General features: G+C 38.7%; 1 protein-coding gene across 3 annotated transcripts in view; it reads left to right on the top strand.

Moving 5' to 3' along the window:
- Window positions 1-18,474, top strand: part of LOC108673437 — a 40,018-nt gene that overhangs the window by 13,267 nt on the left and 8,277 nt on the right. For all 3 annotated transcript variants that reach the window (XM_018161271.2, XM_018161270.2, XM_018161269.2), the window contains exons 5-16: window positions 7,706-7,811; window positions 8,084-8,192; window positions 8,798-8,981; window positions 9,924-10,056; window positions 11,757-11,887; window positions 12,569-12,592; window positions 13,624-13,677; window positions 14,180-14,411; window positions 14,923-15,049; window positions 15,377-15,465; window positions 16,291-16,368; window positions 17,525-17,560. In XM_018161271.2, the coding sequence (XP_018016760.1) occupies window positions 7,706-7,811; window positions 8,084-8,192; window positions 8,798-8,981; window positions 9,924-10,056; window positions 11,757-11,887; window positions 12,569-12,592; window positions 13,624-13,677; window positions 14,180-14,411; window positions 14,923-15,049; window positions 15,377-15,465; window positions 16,291-16,368; window positions 17,525-17,560 (1,303 nt within the window). The remainder of the gene's footprint in view (window positions 1-7,705; window positions 7,812-8,083; window positions 8,193-8,797; window positions 8,982-9,923; window positions 10,057-11,756; window positions 11,888-12,568; window positions 12,593-13,623; window positions 13,678-14,179; window positions 14,412-14,922; window positions 15,050-15,376; window positions 15,466-16,290; window positions 16,369-17,524; window positions 17,561-18,474) is intronic.

Genomic DNA, 18,474 nt, shown 5'->3' with positions numbered 1-18,474 from the left:
TGGTAGATGCTACGTTAACTAGAAATGGCAGCATTGGCTCAGGTTCTTCTTCTCACGACCTCAAACTGCTGACTGGAAAGTTTGTATCGCATGAAGACAGCATGGAATCTTCTTCCAGCGATGAAGAGTCTAAAGCGAGCCGAAGCTCGTCTCGCAGTGCAAGTGAAGATTCTGGTACACCAATGAATGATGCCTCAGAATCGAATCCGAACGACAGACTGAATAATAAAACTACACAATCAGACATCACATCAAACTTGATGACAGACTCGGAACCTTCGTTTGTAGACGATTCCACTGTTGATAAAAATCTCGAAGTAAATATGGACGATTTCGGTCCGCCTGAAATAGCGAAAACAACAACAGAAGCTACCGTAATTTCTACAAAGTTTTTAATGGCTGACTCTTGCACTCTGCATCAACGTTCCTTTCAAGGCGACTCGAATTGCCCGACATTCACTTCGACGGACTTAGGAGATCTATCTTTGGACTCTGATGACAATTTTAAAATTTTCCCGGAGATTTGGGTTCGAGAAGAGTCGCATATTCCGCCAGTCCCGACCGACCGCTTGCAATCATTCTCCTCCAATCCTTTTTTGTCGAATTTTGATAACCTTGAAACCCCTGTTTCCTCTCGTGCGCATCTCCAACCTCAATCGAATGATTGCAAAGATTTTGAAAATGCTTCATTACCAAATTTTCCCAACTCTCGTCGTTTGGATCTTGACACCAAAACTAGTCACATGCGTGATCAGCTTCAGTGGGAATTCTCTGGTGTTGATGATTATTCATTGCCCGCAATCTCTTTGCTGAACACAAATCCTTTTATTGATGTTCTACGATCGGCACAGACAAAATACGAAGCACCAAGTCATTCAGCCATTGATGATATGAATGAAGGAGTGACTTCAAACATTGTAAATTTATTGCCGGGTTCGGTTAACCCGTCCCCTGATGAAACACAAGAAAGTAAAAGTGTTGGGGGTGATTTCGTTCTCGAACACGAGGAAGCTTTACGCTTAACCAGTGATGTCCCCGCAGATCCAGTAAAGCAATTTTTTGCCCATCAAGGTCTTGGAACACTTGCCGAGGAAAAAGTTTCTAGTGATGGAATCGCTTCAATACTCGTAAGCTCACAAATCCTTCAACCTCCAGAAAGATCGACAGTAACAGAGACAATGGTTGACGAGATTGAAAGCCCAAACATTTACGTGACTGATAATGTCTTGAAAGATAAGACACAATTGCCCAAAATGGTTTACCTTGAAGTGGACGATGAGCCGCCGTCCTACAAACCTCCTCCTGTTCCCTGTCATTCTGAAGAGACACAAAAAGCTGTTATGACTGAGTACGTTCCACCTGTCCCTAAACGAACTTCTTCCTTCGCGCTCAAACTTGTTCTTGATGATTCAGAAGCCTTATTTAGGGGGAAAGATGTCTTATTTTCACCCTCCAAATCTCTTCCTCCAACCCCTCTCTCAAATTCTGAATCAGAGGATTCTACGGTTGACTCTGAAGAAGTTTCGTGTTTTGAAATGCTTCCTGTTGTGGATTCTTCCGTGTCCGATGAGATAGAATCTGTCGAACTCAAAGAACAAAATCGTAGAGATGTTTCCAAGGATAACGAAGAAATTATTATTTGCAAGCAGCAGAGGAATACTCACTCTAATTCAGATTCTGAAAGTAATTCACATAAAAAATTCTCAGCTTTATTTTCCGACGCGAGCAAAAGTTCTCCTTCTTTTTCCACACGTACTGAAATTTCGTGCATAGACTCCAGTTTTGAGTGTCTAGAAGATTTATTCGCTGCCGAAGAGGCTGTTTCGAGCGATGCACTACAAGAAGAAGAAAGCTCGATTATTTCGCCCACCCAAATTGAAAGCGAAGTTTTGATTGGCAATCTAATTCCGAAAGTAGAAATGAACCTTCCTACTTATAGTTTGGGTGAATTTCAGTCAGATTTGGTTCCATCTCATGAGATAAATGTAATTACAAATCATACAATTAATGAAAAAAGCCTACATGAATCTACAAGTCTCCAATATTCCAAAGATAAAGAACGTTCAGTAGAAATCAGGCCCGCTTTCCATGATGCATTGGACAACGAAAAAGGGAATCGGCCTAGCGAAGAGGCTTTTCGTGCTGTCGAACTATGTAATTTCTTCCCTTCGAACAGCAACACGAAAAATTCTGTTGGAGTTTCCTCGAGTTTAAACACATCTCGGAAAATCTTGTCGATAACGGATGTTTTCACCGGGAAAAAAGATAACATTGCATTTGAAGACGAACAGAAACCCTCATCAAAAATTTGTGACGATGAGAGTAGAAGCCTTACAGTGGATAAAATCATTAAAAATCGCACTAGTACGACACCTTTGAGTTGGCGGGACTGCATCGTGCCCCCTGCGTGGCTAGATGCTGAGTCGCCACCTCTTAAATCTGGTGTTCGGTCTGAATCGTTCACTCTCAATGCCGCTGAAAACCACTACTGCTCAAAAACCTCTGGATTGGAACATGGCGAGAGTATACTGACCGAAAATGTGAAGTTTCCCATTGAAAATGATGATCTGATTCGGATGAAAGAACCAAGGTCAGTCTTGACATCGAGTGATGTGGACAATTCTATGGTTGCAGGTGAAAATGACGATACCTTTACACCTTATGAAAGTGCATTTGATGATCGTTGTTTAATCAAACAAGAGGCCGTTTCTACGATAGCTGTTCCGGCTGAGCCTGCTGAACCTCATTTAATGAAGTCGTTGGAAAATATTTACGACGGGCATGAAGGATCTGGAGGAAGTACATTTCAGGCAACTACACTCGTGTCAGGTTTCAACCAATCATTTGGAAACAAATTTGATGACTCGAAGTCTAGTTTAGAAAGCGGAGAAAAACTTGCAATACTTCCGAAAAAAACTCCTGCTGCGAGTTTAGGAGCACCAATGGCTGATGTACGTAATGACTGGAGTTATAGTGATGAAACGCTTGACGAAGATCGAAGCTCGCAAAATATAAAATATAGAGAAAGTTTTCCCACATTGCTGGAAAATCTCCATGATGACATAAATTCCAATGATAAAACGCTCGACGATGTTCAAAACACATATGATGCAAAATCTGGAATGTGTCTCACAACATCACTGGAAAATCTTGATGACATGAACTCCAGTGATGAAACTCACGACGATGTTCAAAACAAACAAGATAAAAAATTTGGACAGAGTCTTACAACATCACTGGAAAATATTCTTGATGACATGAACTCCAGTGATGAAACTCACGACGATGTTCAAAACAAACAAGATAAAAAATCTGGACAGAGTCTTACAACATCACTGGAAAATCTTCTTGATGACATGAACTCCAGTTATGAAACTTACGACGATGTTCAAAACAAACAAGATAAAAAATTTGGACAGAGTCTTACAACATCACTGGAAAATATTCTTGACGACACGATTTCCAGTTATGAGACTCACGACGACGTTCAAAACAAACAAGATGAAAAACCTGGACAGAGTCTCACAACATCACTGGAAAATCTTCTTGATGACACGATTTCCAGTGATGAGACACTCGACGATGTTCAAAACAGACAGGAGAAAAAACCTGGACAGAGTCTCACAACATCACTGGAAAATCTTCTTGATGACACGATTTCTAGTGATGAGACACTCGACGGTCTTCAAAATGCTAATGAGGCTAAATCTCGAAAGAGCATAACTACATCACTGGAAAATATCCTTGACGACATTGATTCCAGTGATGAAACACTCGACGATGTTCAAAACACGCTTGATGCAAAATCTGGAAAGAGCCTTACCACATCACTTGAAAATCTTCTCGACGACATAAATTCGAGTGATGAAGCACGCGACGATGTTCAAAATATGCATGATGCAAAATTTGGAAAGAGCCTCACGACATCGCTTGAAAATCTTCTCGACGACATAAATTCGAATGATGAAAGACTGGACGATGTTCAAAACACGCTTGATGCAAATTCTGGAAAGAGCCTCACGACATCACTGGAAAATATTCTCGATGACATTAGTTCCAGCGATGAAACACTTGATGGCCATCGAAGTGCAAAAGACGCAAAATCTGGAAAAAGTCTTACCACATCTTTGGAGAATCTTCTCGATGACATAAATCCCAGTGATGAATTAATTGACGATGGTAGAAGAACGAAACATAAAAAATCTGGTGAGAGTTTAACCACATCCCTGGAAAATTTACTTGAAGACATAAATTCCAGTGATGAAATGATTGATCGAAGAACGAAAACTAAAACGGCTGAAAGGAGTTGCGCCACATCAATGGAAAATCTTCTTGATGATATTAATTCAAGCAATGTAACATTTGAAAACGGTAAAAATACGTTAGATCGGAAAGATTGCCAGAGATTGAGCACAGCCGTTGAAAACCTTCTCGATTGCGTAAGCTCGGAAGCTAAAACAGCAAACGAACATAAAATTTCAAATGCTGGTGTACGGGAACAGAATTTGAGCTCATCGCTTGGAAGCCAACACGATAATTTAACTTACAGCTCTGAAGCTGGCTCAGGCAATAACGTTACGGCCAAGGTTGATTTAAGTTCATCGCTTGAGAATCTTCTCGATATGAGTTGTACTAAAGAACCCGAAAGTGACTGTGAGGTTATTGACTCTTGCGTACGCCCAAGCAGTCCTACTAAAACTAAAAATTTTTCTGCAGATGTGAACGGCACCCCTTGTTCTCATTTTGACACTCCTGAAGTTCTGCCTGTTCCTTCCATGGAACCGATAATTTCTCCGGATACTGTGAATCCGTCCGATGATGAGCATTCCGGGATCGCTGGTTACTCGTCTGGTGTCGAAAGGTATGGTAATAATATGGAAAAAGAGCAACGGGCTTCTGTCAATTTGCCGCATTCCGCCACTGGAGCCGGCAAATCTGGTGAAAATGACAAGGGTGAAATTTCACATCGTGCTTCGTATAAATCCGGTCCAGCTATTACGAGTTCATTGAATTCTTCGCTTGAAAATCTTGCTTCTGAGCTCGGAACTGGTATTGGACCTAAAACTCCGATCGAAATTGTTGACAATTCAGGTTTGTCATTCATTCCCTTAGAAAATAATTTACCCTCTGATGGAACCGCAACCACATCTTCTAATATCAATTGTGCAAGAGCTGCATGTCAGCACGATAATAGTTACGCTTCCGCAAAATTTCCTGACCATCAAATTTTTGTCGATCGTGCACCCAGTCCTGGATCCAATTCTGATAGAGGCGGGATTTCTGGTTACGCATCTGACGACGAGAGTTCCTGCAGTAACATGGATGACGATACGTCGTCCAGTGATCGTTCTGCTACATGTAACAAGACAAGCCAATTGAAGCTCAGCGTACCTGAGTTACAGCTGGGAACCAGATTGTCTCATGGTAGGGTGGAGACAGCAGATGGAAAGGATTCTACTTGGCAGAAAAGTGCCAGTTTGAATAACATACTTGTTGGTGGAAGTTTCACGCAGAGCACCCTGCAGTTGCCTACGGTGGTGCACACTAAAGAAAAACCTTTTCATTCCATGATTTTCCCGTCGAAGAATAATTCTTCTTCCAGCCGCGTGGAGCTCCGTACTTCTCTTCAGAGTCTACATAGCAGTTCCAATGAGATGTTATCTGGAGGAGCCATCTATGGCATTAGAACTTCCAATGGCGTCACGAGAAATATTTTTCAGTACTCAGGCGATGATGTGCCTCTTCGCCGACGCGCAGAAGAGGTTGTGGATTATCATGGGGCATCCAGTGGCTGTAGTGTCGATAAGGAAGGAGAAGACTTGCTACATCAGTCTCTGTCTGACGAACTATTGGGAAATAAGAGGCCGACTGAAATTGACAACTCTCCAAAGCCGGAAACGTTTATTGCTACTGCTGAAAATGCCGGGGGGATAGACGAATCATTATTAACTTATGACGTGAACCATGACATGAAAGAAAGACAGGAAGACCTGGAGGCTCCTATAATTCAAAGTAATTCAAGACTCTCTTCCAACAAGAATACGAGTAATCTTACCAAGGCGTCAGAAATCGTACCCCGTAGTCTGGAGGCTTCAGAGTTGCCTACGCTTTGTTCTTTCAATGCTCAGTTCCGGGTTGAGGAATGGGTCAAAAGTACACGTTTGGATAATTTACAGACAATTGAAGTCACTGAAAATCACGATTATTTGGAACCGACACCACAACGGGTGAAAGGCTGCGATTCAGACGTCTCGAGCAGTGTGTCTCTAACTTCTTCTCTGCTCGGTGATGTGGTGAGAGAGTCAACACTGACGTCTATACTGATACTCTTCTCTCGTGTTGCTGGGAACGATTCCTGTGGCAGTGTTGCGATTCTTCTGCCACTGATGGCAGCGCTGTTGTTCATCTTTACGCAGCATTACGAAAGTTGAAGAGTGGAAATCGTATTTCGGGTGCAACTTGTATTGACGTCGGCGCTTTTGTCCTGTGAATTAATTGTATATGTTCATATTGTGTGGGATGTCACGGGCCTTTTAAACACTTTGATGATTATCTCACGCACGTCCACACAAACATGTGTACACTACAATGTTCGATCCTAATTATTTAGGACTGCTTTTGCTTTGTTTGAATTTGAGTGGAAATTTCCCGGATTGACTCGTTTTGAATGAGAATTGGTTTAAGTGATGGGGAAAGTGCGCGTTTTCGTAAATTTAAAAAGTAGTGGACATAGATAACTTCCTAAGTGTATGCGAATACGTTTAAAATCAATGATGGTGAATTTTTATTCATTTTTAGTTGATGGTTAATTTTTATCCTGCGTATTTCTCTCCTTCACTTCAATCCAGAATTTCTCAGTCATATGTTGATTTTTAACAGCGCCTCTAAGGCCCTTTGTTCGTTAACACAATTACTGAAACAATATTATACAAATGCTCACGATAATATCCAATTTGTGCATGGTACTGCAACAAAGACTGAAATGATTATAGTGTCAACATTTCTTGGCTATTATATTCTCTAGAGCAACATTTTGTAAATACGAATTTGTGGAGAAAAATCCACTATATAATGAACTCACAAATTTTTATATTATCCTAAATATTTTAACTTGCATGATTGTTCATTTTACACTGCCGCGTGTCACTTCATTTCGTTATGGAGTTCTTGAATTATAACCGAAATTGTTTTGTTTTTTTGTCATGTCTCACAAGCTAATAATGGTTTGTTTAGTGTGAATGTTCATGGTGATATTTTTACTTAAATCGTGTTTGCATTTCACTCAATTTTTATGGACGCTTTTATTTTTTGCTTTAATGTTTCTTTCTTGCATTGAGCTTTTTAAAGTGTTTGAATATGTATGTTTTTTTCACATTAAACATGATTGTTATATTCATTTTACATGGTAAAATTTTCAACTCGATTACATTTCGCCTCATTTGAAGTTGAAACATTGACGAACACATGTGAATTGCTCTGCTGGAGTAATATAAAACTCATCGGTTCAATATCACTGATAAAGTAGCTTAGCAAATTTTGTTTCTCCCACTCTTCTCGTTATATTAATTTTGTAAAATTGAATGAATTACATTGACCTTACATTCTTTCCATTCAACTTACTATTAGTCTCCTTAAGTCGCTGCATAACTTGCGTATATAGCCTTCCTGTATTAAATTGTTGGTAAAATATTCCTTGCTTAATCAGGTTCCAAGCTTCACCACAGCACCCCAGCCGCTGGGGCTCAGCGCCCTCAACGGCAAACGACTGCTCGTCAAGATCGTTAAAGCCACTGGTGTCGGCTGCAACAAAAGTGAGCTTTACATTGTTTTTACTTCGCTTTTACTTGCTATATAATGCTTTCTTAATGTCTAGTTACTTTCTCTTTTCTGTTCAGTTCTACAATTATACCTAACACAGTTTATCATTATCTAACATATGTGATACATTTCAACACAGTTTTTCAAATGCAGTTGAATAGTTGCGATCGTTGGAGTTGAAAACGCTGATTACAGATGATACTGATTAATTTTTGAGATTGTCTATTTTATTAGTAAATCAGTTATTCTAATTTATACCAAACAGGCTCAGTGAACGCTTACGTGATTGTGGAAATGGACGAGCCTAATCAGAAATTCACGACCGCGACCATCAAAGAAACGGACTCGCCTTTTTGGGATGAGCAATTTTTGTTGTGAGTTATAAGACGTATTTAATTGTTTCAGGAATATAGCCATGAGCTTGGCATACTCTCTAGCACTTCTAGTATTTGAAGTCGCCTTGGCCGGAGCAGTTTTGCATAGGCTGTTCTTGGCATTAATGAACATTCAAATTATATTAGATTTATGATGCATGTTCTGATAATGAAATTAAGACCTTGTGGGTTAGTATAAAATGTAACGGCTATTTATCAATTATAATTCAGTTCTCTGATCCAAAAATTCCAGTAAGTTTTCAATCATTTTACCAACAGACTAGCTTAAAAACTTTTCCCACTTTCAAACCGACAAACTTTCGGAGTTTTCAAAATATTTGATATCGTGAATTATTTAGACCTTTGCACCCATTTTGATGTTAAGCTCATCAAAAACACTGGGAGAATGTGTTTAAAGTACTTTGCTGCACTTATTTCCTTCTTTGTAAACATTGTTGGTTTCTTTCGAGAACTAGACCACACTACGAATATCTTCATGTGTATTATAGCGTGATGAGCCAAGCTTTCATTTCGCCTAATTAGAAATGAATCTATAAACTGAAGGTTTTGGTTTATGTCTTGTCCAATATTTATTATACCTACAGTGAGCTAAGTGACATGACGCTGGAGCTTCTGTTCGAGCTGTACGACGAGTGCGACAACAGCTTCCTCGGTCTGGGCATCGTGGGCATCGAGGAGCTCGTAGCTACGCCCTCGCAGCGCCAGATCATCCCCCTACAGGCCAGGCCCTACGAGGACGACGCTGTCTCCGGCACCCTCACTGTCGAGGTGAGTGATCTAAACACATTCCTTGGTAGCGAATATTGGCACATGGGTGCAAATATTTGCTTTATGGTAGCGAATATTGGCGCCTTGGTGCGAATATTGGGTCTTTGGCGCGAATTTTGGCGTCTTGGCGCGAACAATGATATGAATATTGGGTTTTAGGTGCCAATATTGCCGTCTTGGTACAAACAACCCTAACAAAATTCGGGGTCCGCCTAGGTTTCGACGGAATAGTCTTTACACTCGCCCCAAATTATTCTGTGTCTGCTTGGCCACCACGAAGAGAATCTTATCATGAGTTATTCGGACTTGCTCATGTGTCAATTATTAATATCAGACACCAAAATTAGTACATTTTGGTGGCGGCAAAATCTGTTGCAATCACAAGGGTTGGCCGAACCGAATCATACCGAGCTAGCCAGTTGCCTAGAGGCTGCCCTGCGAACCCTGAGCCGAAGCGGACATAGAGAAGCTGATTTATGTGCTGCCTGATTCCTAGGCGGCCCTAATGCCGGGTCGCACACGCCTCTAAATTTTACTAGGGAAGGGTGTCAATATTGGCAAATTTGTGTAGATATTAATGCCTTGGACCGAATATTGGCTTTTTAGTGCGAGTATCGTCGTCTTGTTGGTCCATTACTGAACACTATTGAACACTAGTGTAAAATTTGGCGTCGTAATGCAAATATTGCCGGCGTGGTGCGAAAATTAGCGCCGTGGTGCAAATAGCGGCGCCTCCAATATATATGTAGGTGCGATGGGCGCGTTAGCGCTATACTAAGGGCACCGCAGTCCTTAATTTATGCTTTCACACCGGTATTCATGACATCTGCGTTTATGTTTTAACTTGCCTGCAAATCACTACCTAGCAAAATTTTGATGAATATTCTACGTTTTCAAGTCAATATAATAGATCTTCACAATACAAAATTTACATTATTGCAGTTCCTTTTTTTGGACGGCGGAGACTTGCCAGACCTGACCGTGCGCTGCAGTAAAGTCCAGCAGAGCATCAGTCCACAAGGGGAACGCGTCAAGACCACAACCACCACCTACACTAAACTGCCTCTCGCCACTGGTGAGCATCCCTGTAGCTTTTTACTCTTATTCAACTTGTCTTATCTTATTTATATAGTGACTTTTTCTTAAATGGAATTTGCTTCAAGGATTGATTATTCTGATACTCCACTCTTTAAAAAATTGTTGCCTTTGTTACATTACCTTGCTCATGTAAACATGTGAAATAAAATTATGTTAGTATAATTTAGAGATATCTTGAAAAGAGTCTAAATTAAATTGATCGTTACTGATATTTTCGCCTTTATGCATTGACTTACTGCTTGTATCAATCACGGTTATTTACTTGGGACCAAAAACTCTAACATTTGTGTGCGTGAAGAGGCTTGGCAGTTCCTCAAGTCCGTGACGCCGAGGACGTTCAAGCGCTGCCGCTCCTACGTACAGACTCATGATCAGGGTGACCGTGCGCTGTAACTGGAATGTAGAAGTACTGCCGTTGCTGGAACCCTTGCTTGTTACCAATGCTGTAATTGAGAATTACATATTATTCTGTTGGATAAATCATTATCGCTCATACATGCAGTCCGATGATCAGGGTGACCGTGCGCTGTAACTTGAATGTAGTACTCCCGTTGCTGGAACCCTTGCTTGTGGCCGATTATTTTATGGATAATTACATATTATTTTATTGAATAAGCTATTAACGCTCCTACGTACATGGCCGATGATCAGGGTGACCGTTGGCTGTAACTTGAATGTAGAAGTACTGCAGTTGTAGGAACCCTTGCTTGTGACCGATGCTGTAATTGAGAATTACATATTATTTTCTTGGATAAATTATTATTGCTTATACATGCAGGATGATGATAAGGGTTACCTTGAGCTGTAACTTGAATGTGGAAGTATATCTGTCCATGCGTTGCTAAAACTAGCGTATGTGGTTGAAGTAGCAATTTTATTAGCGAATACGTATTAATATGTTGAATAAGTTATTGACAGAGGACATTCCTGCTTGAATCGTGAATCTATTCGCATTGTTGAGAAATGTGAGCGCGTTTTCCAAAAGAAGGGAATAACATGAAAATCTTCCCAAGAAAACAATATATTTGCAATGCAAGACTAAACAATCTCCCTATTGGTACTCAAATCAAATAAGATGCTTCTTTCATCAAGGCTATAATTATATTGTTGGAACAATGAAAATTGCTTCCGTCCAAACTACTCGTATGTTCGCACCCGTACTGTCTAGTCTTCTAGCTATTTTACGTTCAACACTGGAGAGAACGTATTGACTTTTTTTTGGATTCTACTCAGAAATATCTGCAAGTACAAGTAATTTTTTTGCGTACATTTTGGTGGCGGCAAAATCTGTTCCAATCGCTATCTTGTGTTGTATATATAGTGTACGTTGCTTTTTTGCTGCACTTATTTCCTTCTTTGTAAACATTGTTGGATTTCTTTCGAGAAGTAGACCACACTACGAATATCTTCATGTATATATAGCGTGATGAGCCAAGCTTTTATTTCGCTTATTAAGAAATGAATCGAAAAACTGAAGATTCTGGGTTATGTCTAGTCCAGTATTTATTTGTTCGTTCAGCATTATTCGCAGGAAAATTCTCCCTTGTATGCAATGACCATAAAAAGTCAATTTAAAATGACTTTAATCTATATTTTTAATTCCCGAGTTAGGTATTGAATAATTTTTGGGTTTATACAATAGATTTGTTTGTATTTATATTCAAGTTCGATCCTCAGAGACGATGGTTAACGGCCACGACAGCGTGACGGCCTCAGCGTTGCGAGGGCTGGAGCAGACCTCCACGGCTGCCACACAGCCTGTCACGGCCAACGCAAAGTCTACAGTCATCATACACGCCTCGAAAAAGGTTAGACGAGTCATTCTCGGGAATAATCACTATGATCGTGAAGTTTAACATGTTAATGAGAACCTGACAATCGGATTTCGGTTTTAATCTAAGAAGGAATCGTGTGGCTACCGGAAAGTATTAATATGTCCCAAATATTAATTAAATCACTATGGGCCAAAAAGTCTGCTTCATTAAAAAAATAGCATTTCACAATAAAGAAATTATTCTCGTATTCATCTATTGCGACGAGATAACTCTTGGCTATTTGCACTCATACAACAACTTTGTATGCTTTAGTTGGTGTTATTCCTCTTCGAGCTGCGGTTAGGTTATCGAAATTGAAATCAATGAATATGAACAATCAGGAGCAGGATAACGAGTAGCCTCAAACAGGTGATAAGGATTTGGGAGGCTGTCAAAAATACCTAATTTTAATTGGATGAAATCACAATTTCCACGCGTACGATGGATCATGGAATTAACGATTGATAATGCCGTGCATCATTAACGGAGAAAATCTCTCTCCCATAAATAAAATAGCTGTGAGAACCTCGTTATTACGACACTCTTTTTCACCGAGCAACAGTTTATACGCCTAATTCAACGTTCGTTGTTGGCATCACACATCATTCATCGTGCAGTTTTTTTTTTTGCGCGTTTACTTCACATTTTTGATGTTTATCCTCCACATGCTTTCAGGAACCAGCAAAGAAATTAATACAGGTAAGTCGCTTTACTGCAATATCGCTGTCGCTTCTGCTGCTTGAGTATCTTCATATTTCGCCTGTATCTAGATAAATTTATTTCTTTCTTATTTTGCAATTGCTTCAGAGATTCCAAATGTACTTCCCATCAACAAGTGCACAATTGCTGAAACTTTTTCTGTTGTCGATTGAATAAGTACTAATAATATGTGCCAACTTTTGAAGTTGGTTTCATTTATCAGCTGCGAACTCTACTTCCTATTCAGACATTATCTTTTCTTAATCAATGTACACTGTACTTTTAAAAATTAATAAGAATGAAGAACCATATAAATAATGAAATGTAAAGTGGCATCCAGGGTATATATCTCGTTGGCCACCATAACTGTTAATCTTCAATGCAATTTATTGTGTACTTGTATCACCTCAAACAGCCGATATAATGTTTGAGGTGTCTTTGTTTCTACTCACATTTCATTTTCATATCATGGTACTATAGAATGTTGCCGAGTTCAGTTCTCGATATGCGATTTATTTCAAGCTGTTTAATTTCTTGGAATTTACACAGGCCATTTAGAGGTCACAAATATTAAAAAAAAAATCATTCGCGTTCTTCGCTGAAGAAAGGATTGATTGCGACAGATACTTTTGCCATTTGAATGAATATGAATATTTAATATAAGAGAATATATTTGACTCCTCTGAAATGAATCCATGTGACCCAGCTGACGATGCTATATACATTCGCTTTGCATTGTTTCATTCGACAATATTACTTAATTTAATAGGAAATTAAATAACTTGTAGTTGATTATTTATCTAGACATGCAGGTTGTTTGGAACTGCCAGCTTGCTATGTGAAAAATTTGGTAGAAGCTCTGCATAATTGGTAGTTCAATTGTTGCTTATAGAGGTAATATGTTGTATTGCGTTTGCAATTGAGTATATTTTAGATGAGAAGAAAACTTCAATTTATTCCACATCTTGCGGACATCGATATATAAATTAGTACATGCAACTAAGACACGATCAACCCCAACCATACCCCAGGTATCTCGCTTGCCCGGAGGGGAGTATTCAGAGCGAGAAGATTCCTACTCCCAGGTACCCATCTCCCATTATCCTCCATTTAAAATCGTTAGATTAATTGAACAAGGTTCCACATCACTTTCATTAAACAATTATCATTTTTCTTGATATTTAGATCTCTCTTGATGTTAAGGCGTATATTGTATTAAATTTCTGTGTCTTTGATTTTTTTAAACGATCGTTAAAAATTTGAATATTTTGTCCTTGCTACGGATCGGTACTTAGAGTCTGGTGCATGATTACACTGAAGGGTTTGCGGCTTTATAAACTTGCTCTCTCTGCTTCTTGTCTTTTGCTTATTATGATCCGAAAGCTAAGCAAACTCGGCAATTGAACGAAACAACAGAAAAAAATCTTTAATTCGTAAATCGATCAGGTGTTGGTAAATATCGGAACGTTATCAAACAAATAGACACTTTTCTTTCCTGCTTGCACTTCTATTCTCTGTATGGAAACCGCATGATTTTATATAGTTTCGCATATCTTGCCACAATAAATTTGCATGTATCTGCTTTAGTTTGACGAAGAGCCGATGTTAGACGAGCCTGAAGAAGGCACCGATTCAGACGACAACTACGTCGTCAACACACTTCAGTATCCTTTCCCCACCACCGGTTCCTCGTCACTGCCACCCACCAAAGCCTCGTCCGTGGTGGAGACTTCGTCGGCCGCCTCTACTGCAGCGGCTGCCAGAGAGTCGCCCTACGGTCACTCGGCCGACACTGGCGACGAAAACATAGAATTAGAAGGCACGTGATGAAGCGAATTTGGATTTTATGACCAGTGATTCTAATGACAAGATTTTCCTATGATCAATCTCATTATCGTTGATGATTTATTTCCTTTGTCAAATTGTCCGTGAATGTGACATTTTTTTACTGGTCATAAATATTTATATTGAGATCATTAGAAGATATTCGAATTGGAGGTAAATTGAGTGTTTTTTTTTCATGGAACCACTAACTCCCATTTCTACTTTAACATGCGATCCGAAACGAATTCGGGCTGCAGGTTTCCATTTAGTTACGTGATACGAACAATTCACTTAAAAAAATTCAACACAATCGTTATTTGGTTTTGTTAATGGATTTATTTAGAATCATCGAAGATGCTATATGCATGATACCGTACCTGCTATCAACGGTTACTTTTAATAGTTGAAGGGTTGAAATACTAGTCTGAAACTTACTTACGGTTTACGTTAATTTAGGAAAGGTCAATATGGCACTACAACAGATGCCAATGGCATTTCTTGAGCAGATGATGGGCGAGGGCGCAGCAGAAACAAGCCCAAGAAGGAATCGTTTTTTGGCACACTGAAGAAAAGGTTTAGTCGCTCCAAGGTCCGGTCTCAGAGTATGGAACCTTCGTCCCAGCGGGCGAAGAGGTAAAATGCAACAAAAATGCTGTTTTGGTGGTTCTCGTGAATAGCAGTGTTAACACTTGTCGTGTACATGCAAACAGAATAAATTCCTTACACATTTGTTGTTGCGATTTTTGTTTGAAAAACTAGGTTAAAATCACAAGTATGAGTGTGGGATAGTTTCCAGTTGCTGGCACATGATCTGAATGCAATACAAGGAAACCATCGTAGATTATCGTGAGTTATTCGAACTTGCTCACGTGTCATTTATTTATTAATATCAGACATTACAATACTTATTCTTCTTAAAAATATTAAATTTTACTATATAGAATAATTTACCCCGTGCAGAGGGCGGTCTCCCCCCAACGACGCGCCCCGCACAGCGACCGTGGGACGCTCCGTCAGCATGGAGCGCTCAGCCAAACTCAGGCCCACGGGTGAGCCTCAGGAACGCATGCGAGGAAAAATGACGTGAATAAATAGTGCAACTCGTAACTAGTTTGTAACTGAGTGGCGTAAGTCCATACTAGATCGTAACCAAGTGGTGCAACTCTTTACTAGGTCGTAATTATGTAACGCAAGTCTGATCTGGGTAGTAACCAAGTGACCAAATAAGGAACTTAACCGCAATTATCTCTTTTGTCAAAATGTCTAATATTTGCACGTATTAGTCGTCGTCTGCATGCCATTAACAACTATTGGATTGGTCATTATCGTAGTTATTCGAAGATGTCTGACTTAGTTTGGTAGACCAAATCCATCATTGTAGTAATTGAGTTTTCCGTAAAATTGTGAGTACGTATTTATTCATAACCCTTCTCTCTCAGTGCTTGTATCTCAGTATTGTTGATCGTAATCACATTTCGAAGTAAGTTTTGTTCTGTTATTACCTAATTAAGAGAATGCCTAACAGCCTTCGGGGAGGTTATTTGTGATTAATGTGTGATTATTGTTTCATTGATTGTAAAATCTAATCATTTTACTCTACACGTGGTAGAGTGTGATATAATCTGTGCTTTGTGGTATAATAATCGTTTTGGTGTATATTGATTACGTTGATTTGTAGTTTTGAATGTGGTAATATATTGTATATTACATACCTCTTAATTAAGGACACGTTTCCTACAACTCTCGTGTCCTCCGTATTTATTAACGAATTTTTTCAACTTGCGTGTTGACTTAATTTTCTTCGTGTTGGTTATAATAGACGTTATATTTGTCATGTTATTGATGGTATGTTTGTTATGCGCGTGTCGTCTTAGAACCTAAGGAGGAAAAAAGAAAAAGCCTCCCAACTCAGAACTCTTCTCCTCAGTCGAGCTCCGAACATCACTCCACAAGTGAGTCCTTACCTGTGGCCGTAATTGGAATTAATGTTATTTATAAATTTTGAATGAATTGTGACGTCTTTCATGGAATTTTCATAAACTTTTTAGGGTTTAAGAACCATTATTTTTCAATAGATGGCGATACAAGCTCTTATCAATTACCACTAATTGCATTTTTTTTCTGTGGTTGATAGGAAACACAATCAATTTGAAATAGTTTTAAAGAGTTTGAAGTCTCTTTTCATTCACCTAAATTACTTCTTGCATACAAACTGTACACTTTATATATCTATATTTCATTTAAATGCATGGGTGCGATTTTGAAATGTGTGTGAAGATACAATTCGACAAATTGTTTCATTTTATTAGAATTTTTTCACCTCAGAAAACCTTCAGTCTTTATCTGAAAAAATGATTGAAGTGTTATTTTCCCTGATACGCTCTGAGTAACTTGTGTTCTGATAGAGAAAGATTCTCTCATGTTCGCTTTAAACGAATAATCTATGTGACTAATACAAAATTATATAAATATACAAAATTAAGCGGCCGCAAAAATATAATCAGTGGAATATTTATATTATATCGGATCATTTCTTGGGTCTTCTTCGCTTAAAGTTAACTGTTATCTTTACTGATTAAAATTTAGCAACACCACGATGTTGATCTGCAAACTTACGTCAGGATCAAAACCATCAAACCCGATATTCATTATCGTGATTATCTGTCTTGATAGTCTTAATTATGAATATTTGTCTTGACATTCATCCACGTTAACAATGTTTCTGACAATCATCAGTATGAATACTGGTCATAATATTCATTATTAAGGATATTGTTCCTGATATTCATAATTCATCTTATTCCGCTCTGCTCCCGGGCCACTAAATTATTACTCGGCTGATAATCATGGTCTCTGTATGATGATCATGGTCTCTGTATGGTGATCATGGTCTCTGTATGATGATCATGGTCTCTGTATGGTGATCGTGGCCTCTGTATGGTGATCATGGTCTCTGGTCATGATCATGGTCTCTGAATGGTGATCATGGTCTCTGGTGATGATCATTATCTATGCACCCTGAGTTATTAACTATGTCACTTTCCTGTAGCAATGTTCTGCTAATGAATAACTAGAGTTGCTGTGTAACGTTTGTGTTGTGTTGCTCAGGTCCTTCCCACTACTTGTATCTACTGCACCGACAAGGTTGGTTCTCTCATTTTATTCTTTTGTGCTTCATAATAATTTATTTAATTGCACTTCGAACCTACCTCGGAATTGGACTCGGTACAGTCTCACGAGGTGAGACTGTACTGGACTTTTGCAGATAGGCAATCTTCTACTCATATTTGCAATACCGGTATACAGGAAATTATGTATAATCAAAGTAAGAAATAAAATTGGTATCGATAGAACGGTGAAGTCAAACTACATCATTGAAATTATATAGTGTGAAAAAAAACCTCGGAAAAAAATTATTTAGAGACTGATAGCAGGTTAGGTTAATGTTAAAAAACCACTCCTAATTTACTCAGTAATATGAAATATAGTGAAAACTCCTAGATTATATTTACGTTGGACATTCTATTTAGGACAATTAAAATTCCAGCATTACTTTGAAAACAACCATTCACATATTTATGCGTCTTTTTTTTAATTTACTGATGCTATCTTCCGGCAACATTTCTATTACTATTGTTTTATTATGAATAAAATACCTGATAATAGATTCATGCGATTCCAAATAGTTTATGAGATTCTTGCCGTTAGAAGTTCTTTCTATTTCGAAAATCTAAACCTGCATGTGAGCTCATTTCAACCTAAATTTTAGAAATTTCAGCTCTGGGTTCTGTTCAATCGTAAAATACGTTTCCAATAAAATATGTAGAATCTTAGTGATTCATGATATGTAAATCTGAACTTGTTGATTCATAATATGAATCATTACAGAATTTATACTTAACTCTTCTAAATGAATAAATGAGTAATCTATTCGAATATAGGAACGTTCTTAGACTCAGCGGACGTGTTTACTCGCATGCATGCACTCTGTGAGTTGATAAACTTGATGAAAGATAAAAATTTTTTCTCAATGATTTACCTAACAGATTTACATGCAC

Source organism: Hyalella azteca, unplaced genomic scaffold (genome assembly GCF_000764305.2).
Source record: "Hyalella azteca isolate HAZT.00-mixed unplaced genomic scaffold, Hazt_2.0.2 contig17967, whole genome shotgun sequence".
Taxonomy (NCBI): Eukaryota; Metazoa; Arthropoda; class Malacostraca; order Amphipoda; family Hyalellidae; genus Hyalella; species Hyalella azteca.
The sequence above is the reverse complement of the archived record's forward strand: the minus strand, read 5'-3'. Positions and strand labels throughout refer to the sequence as shown.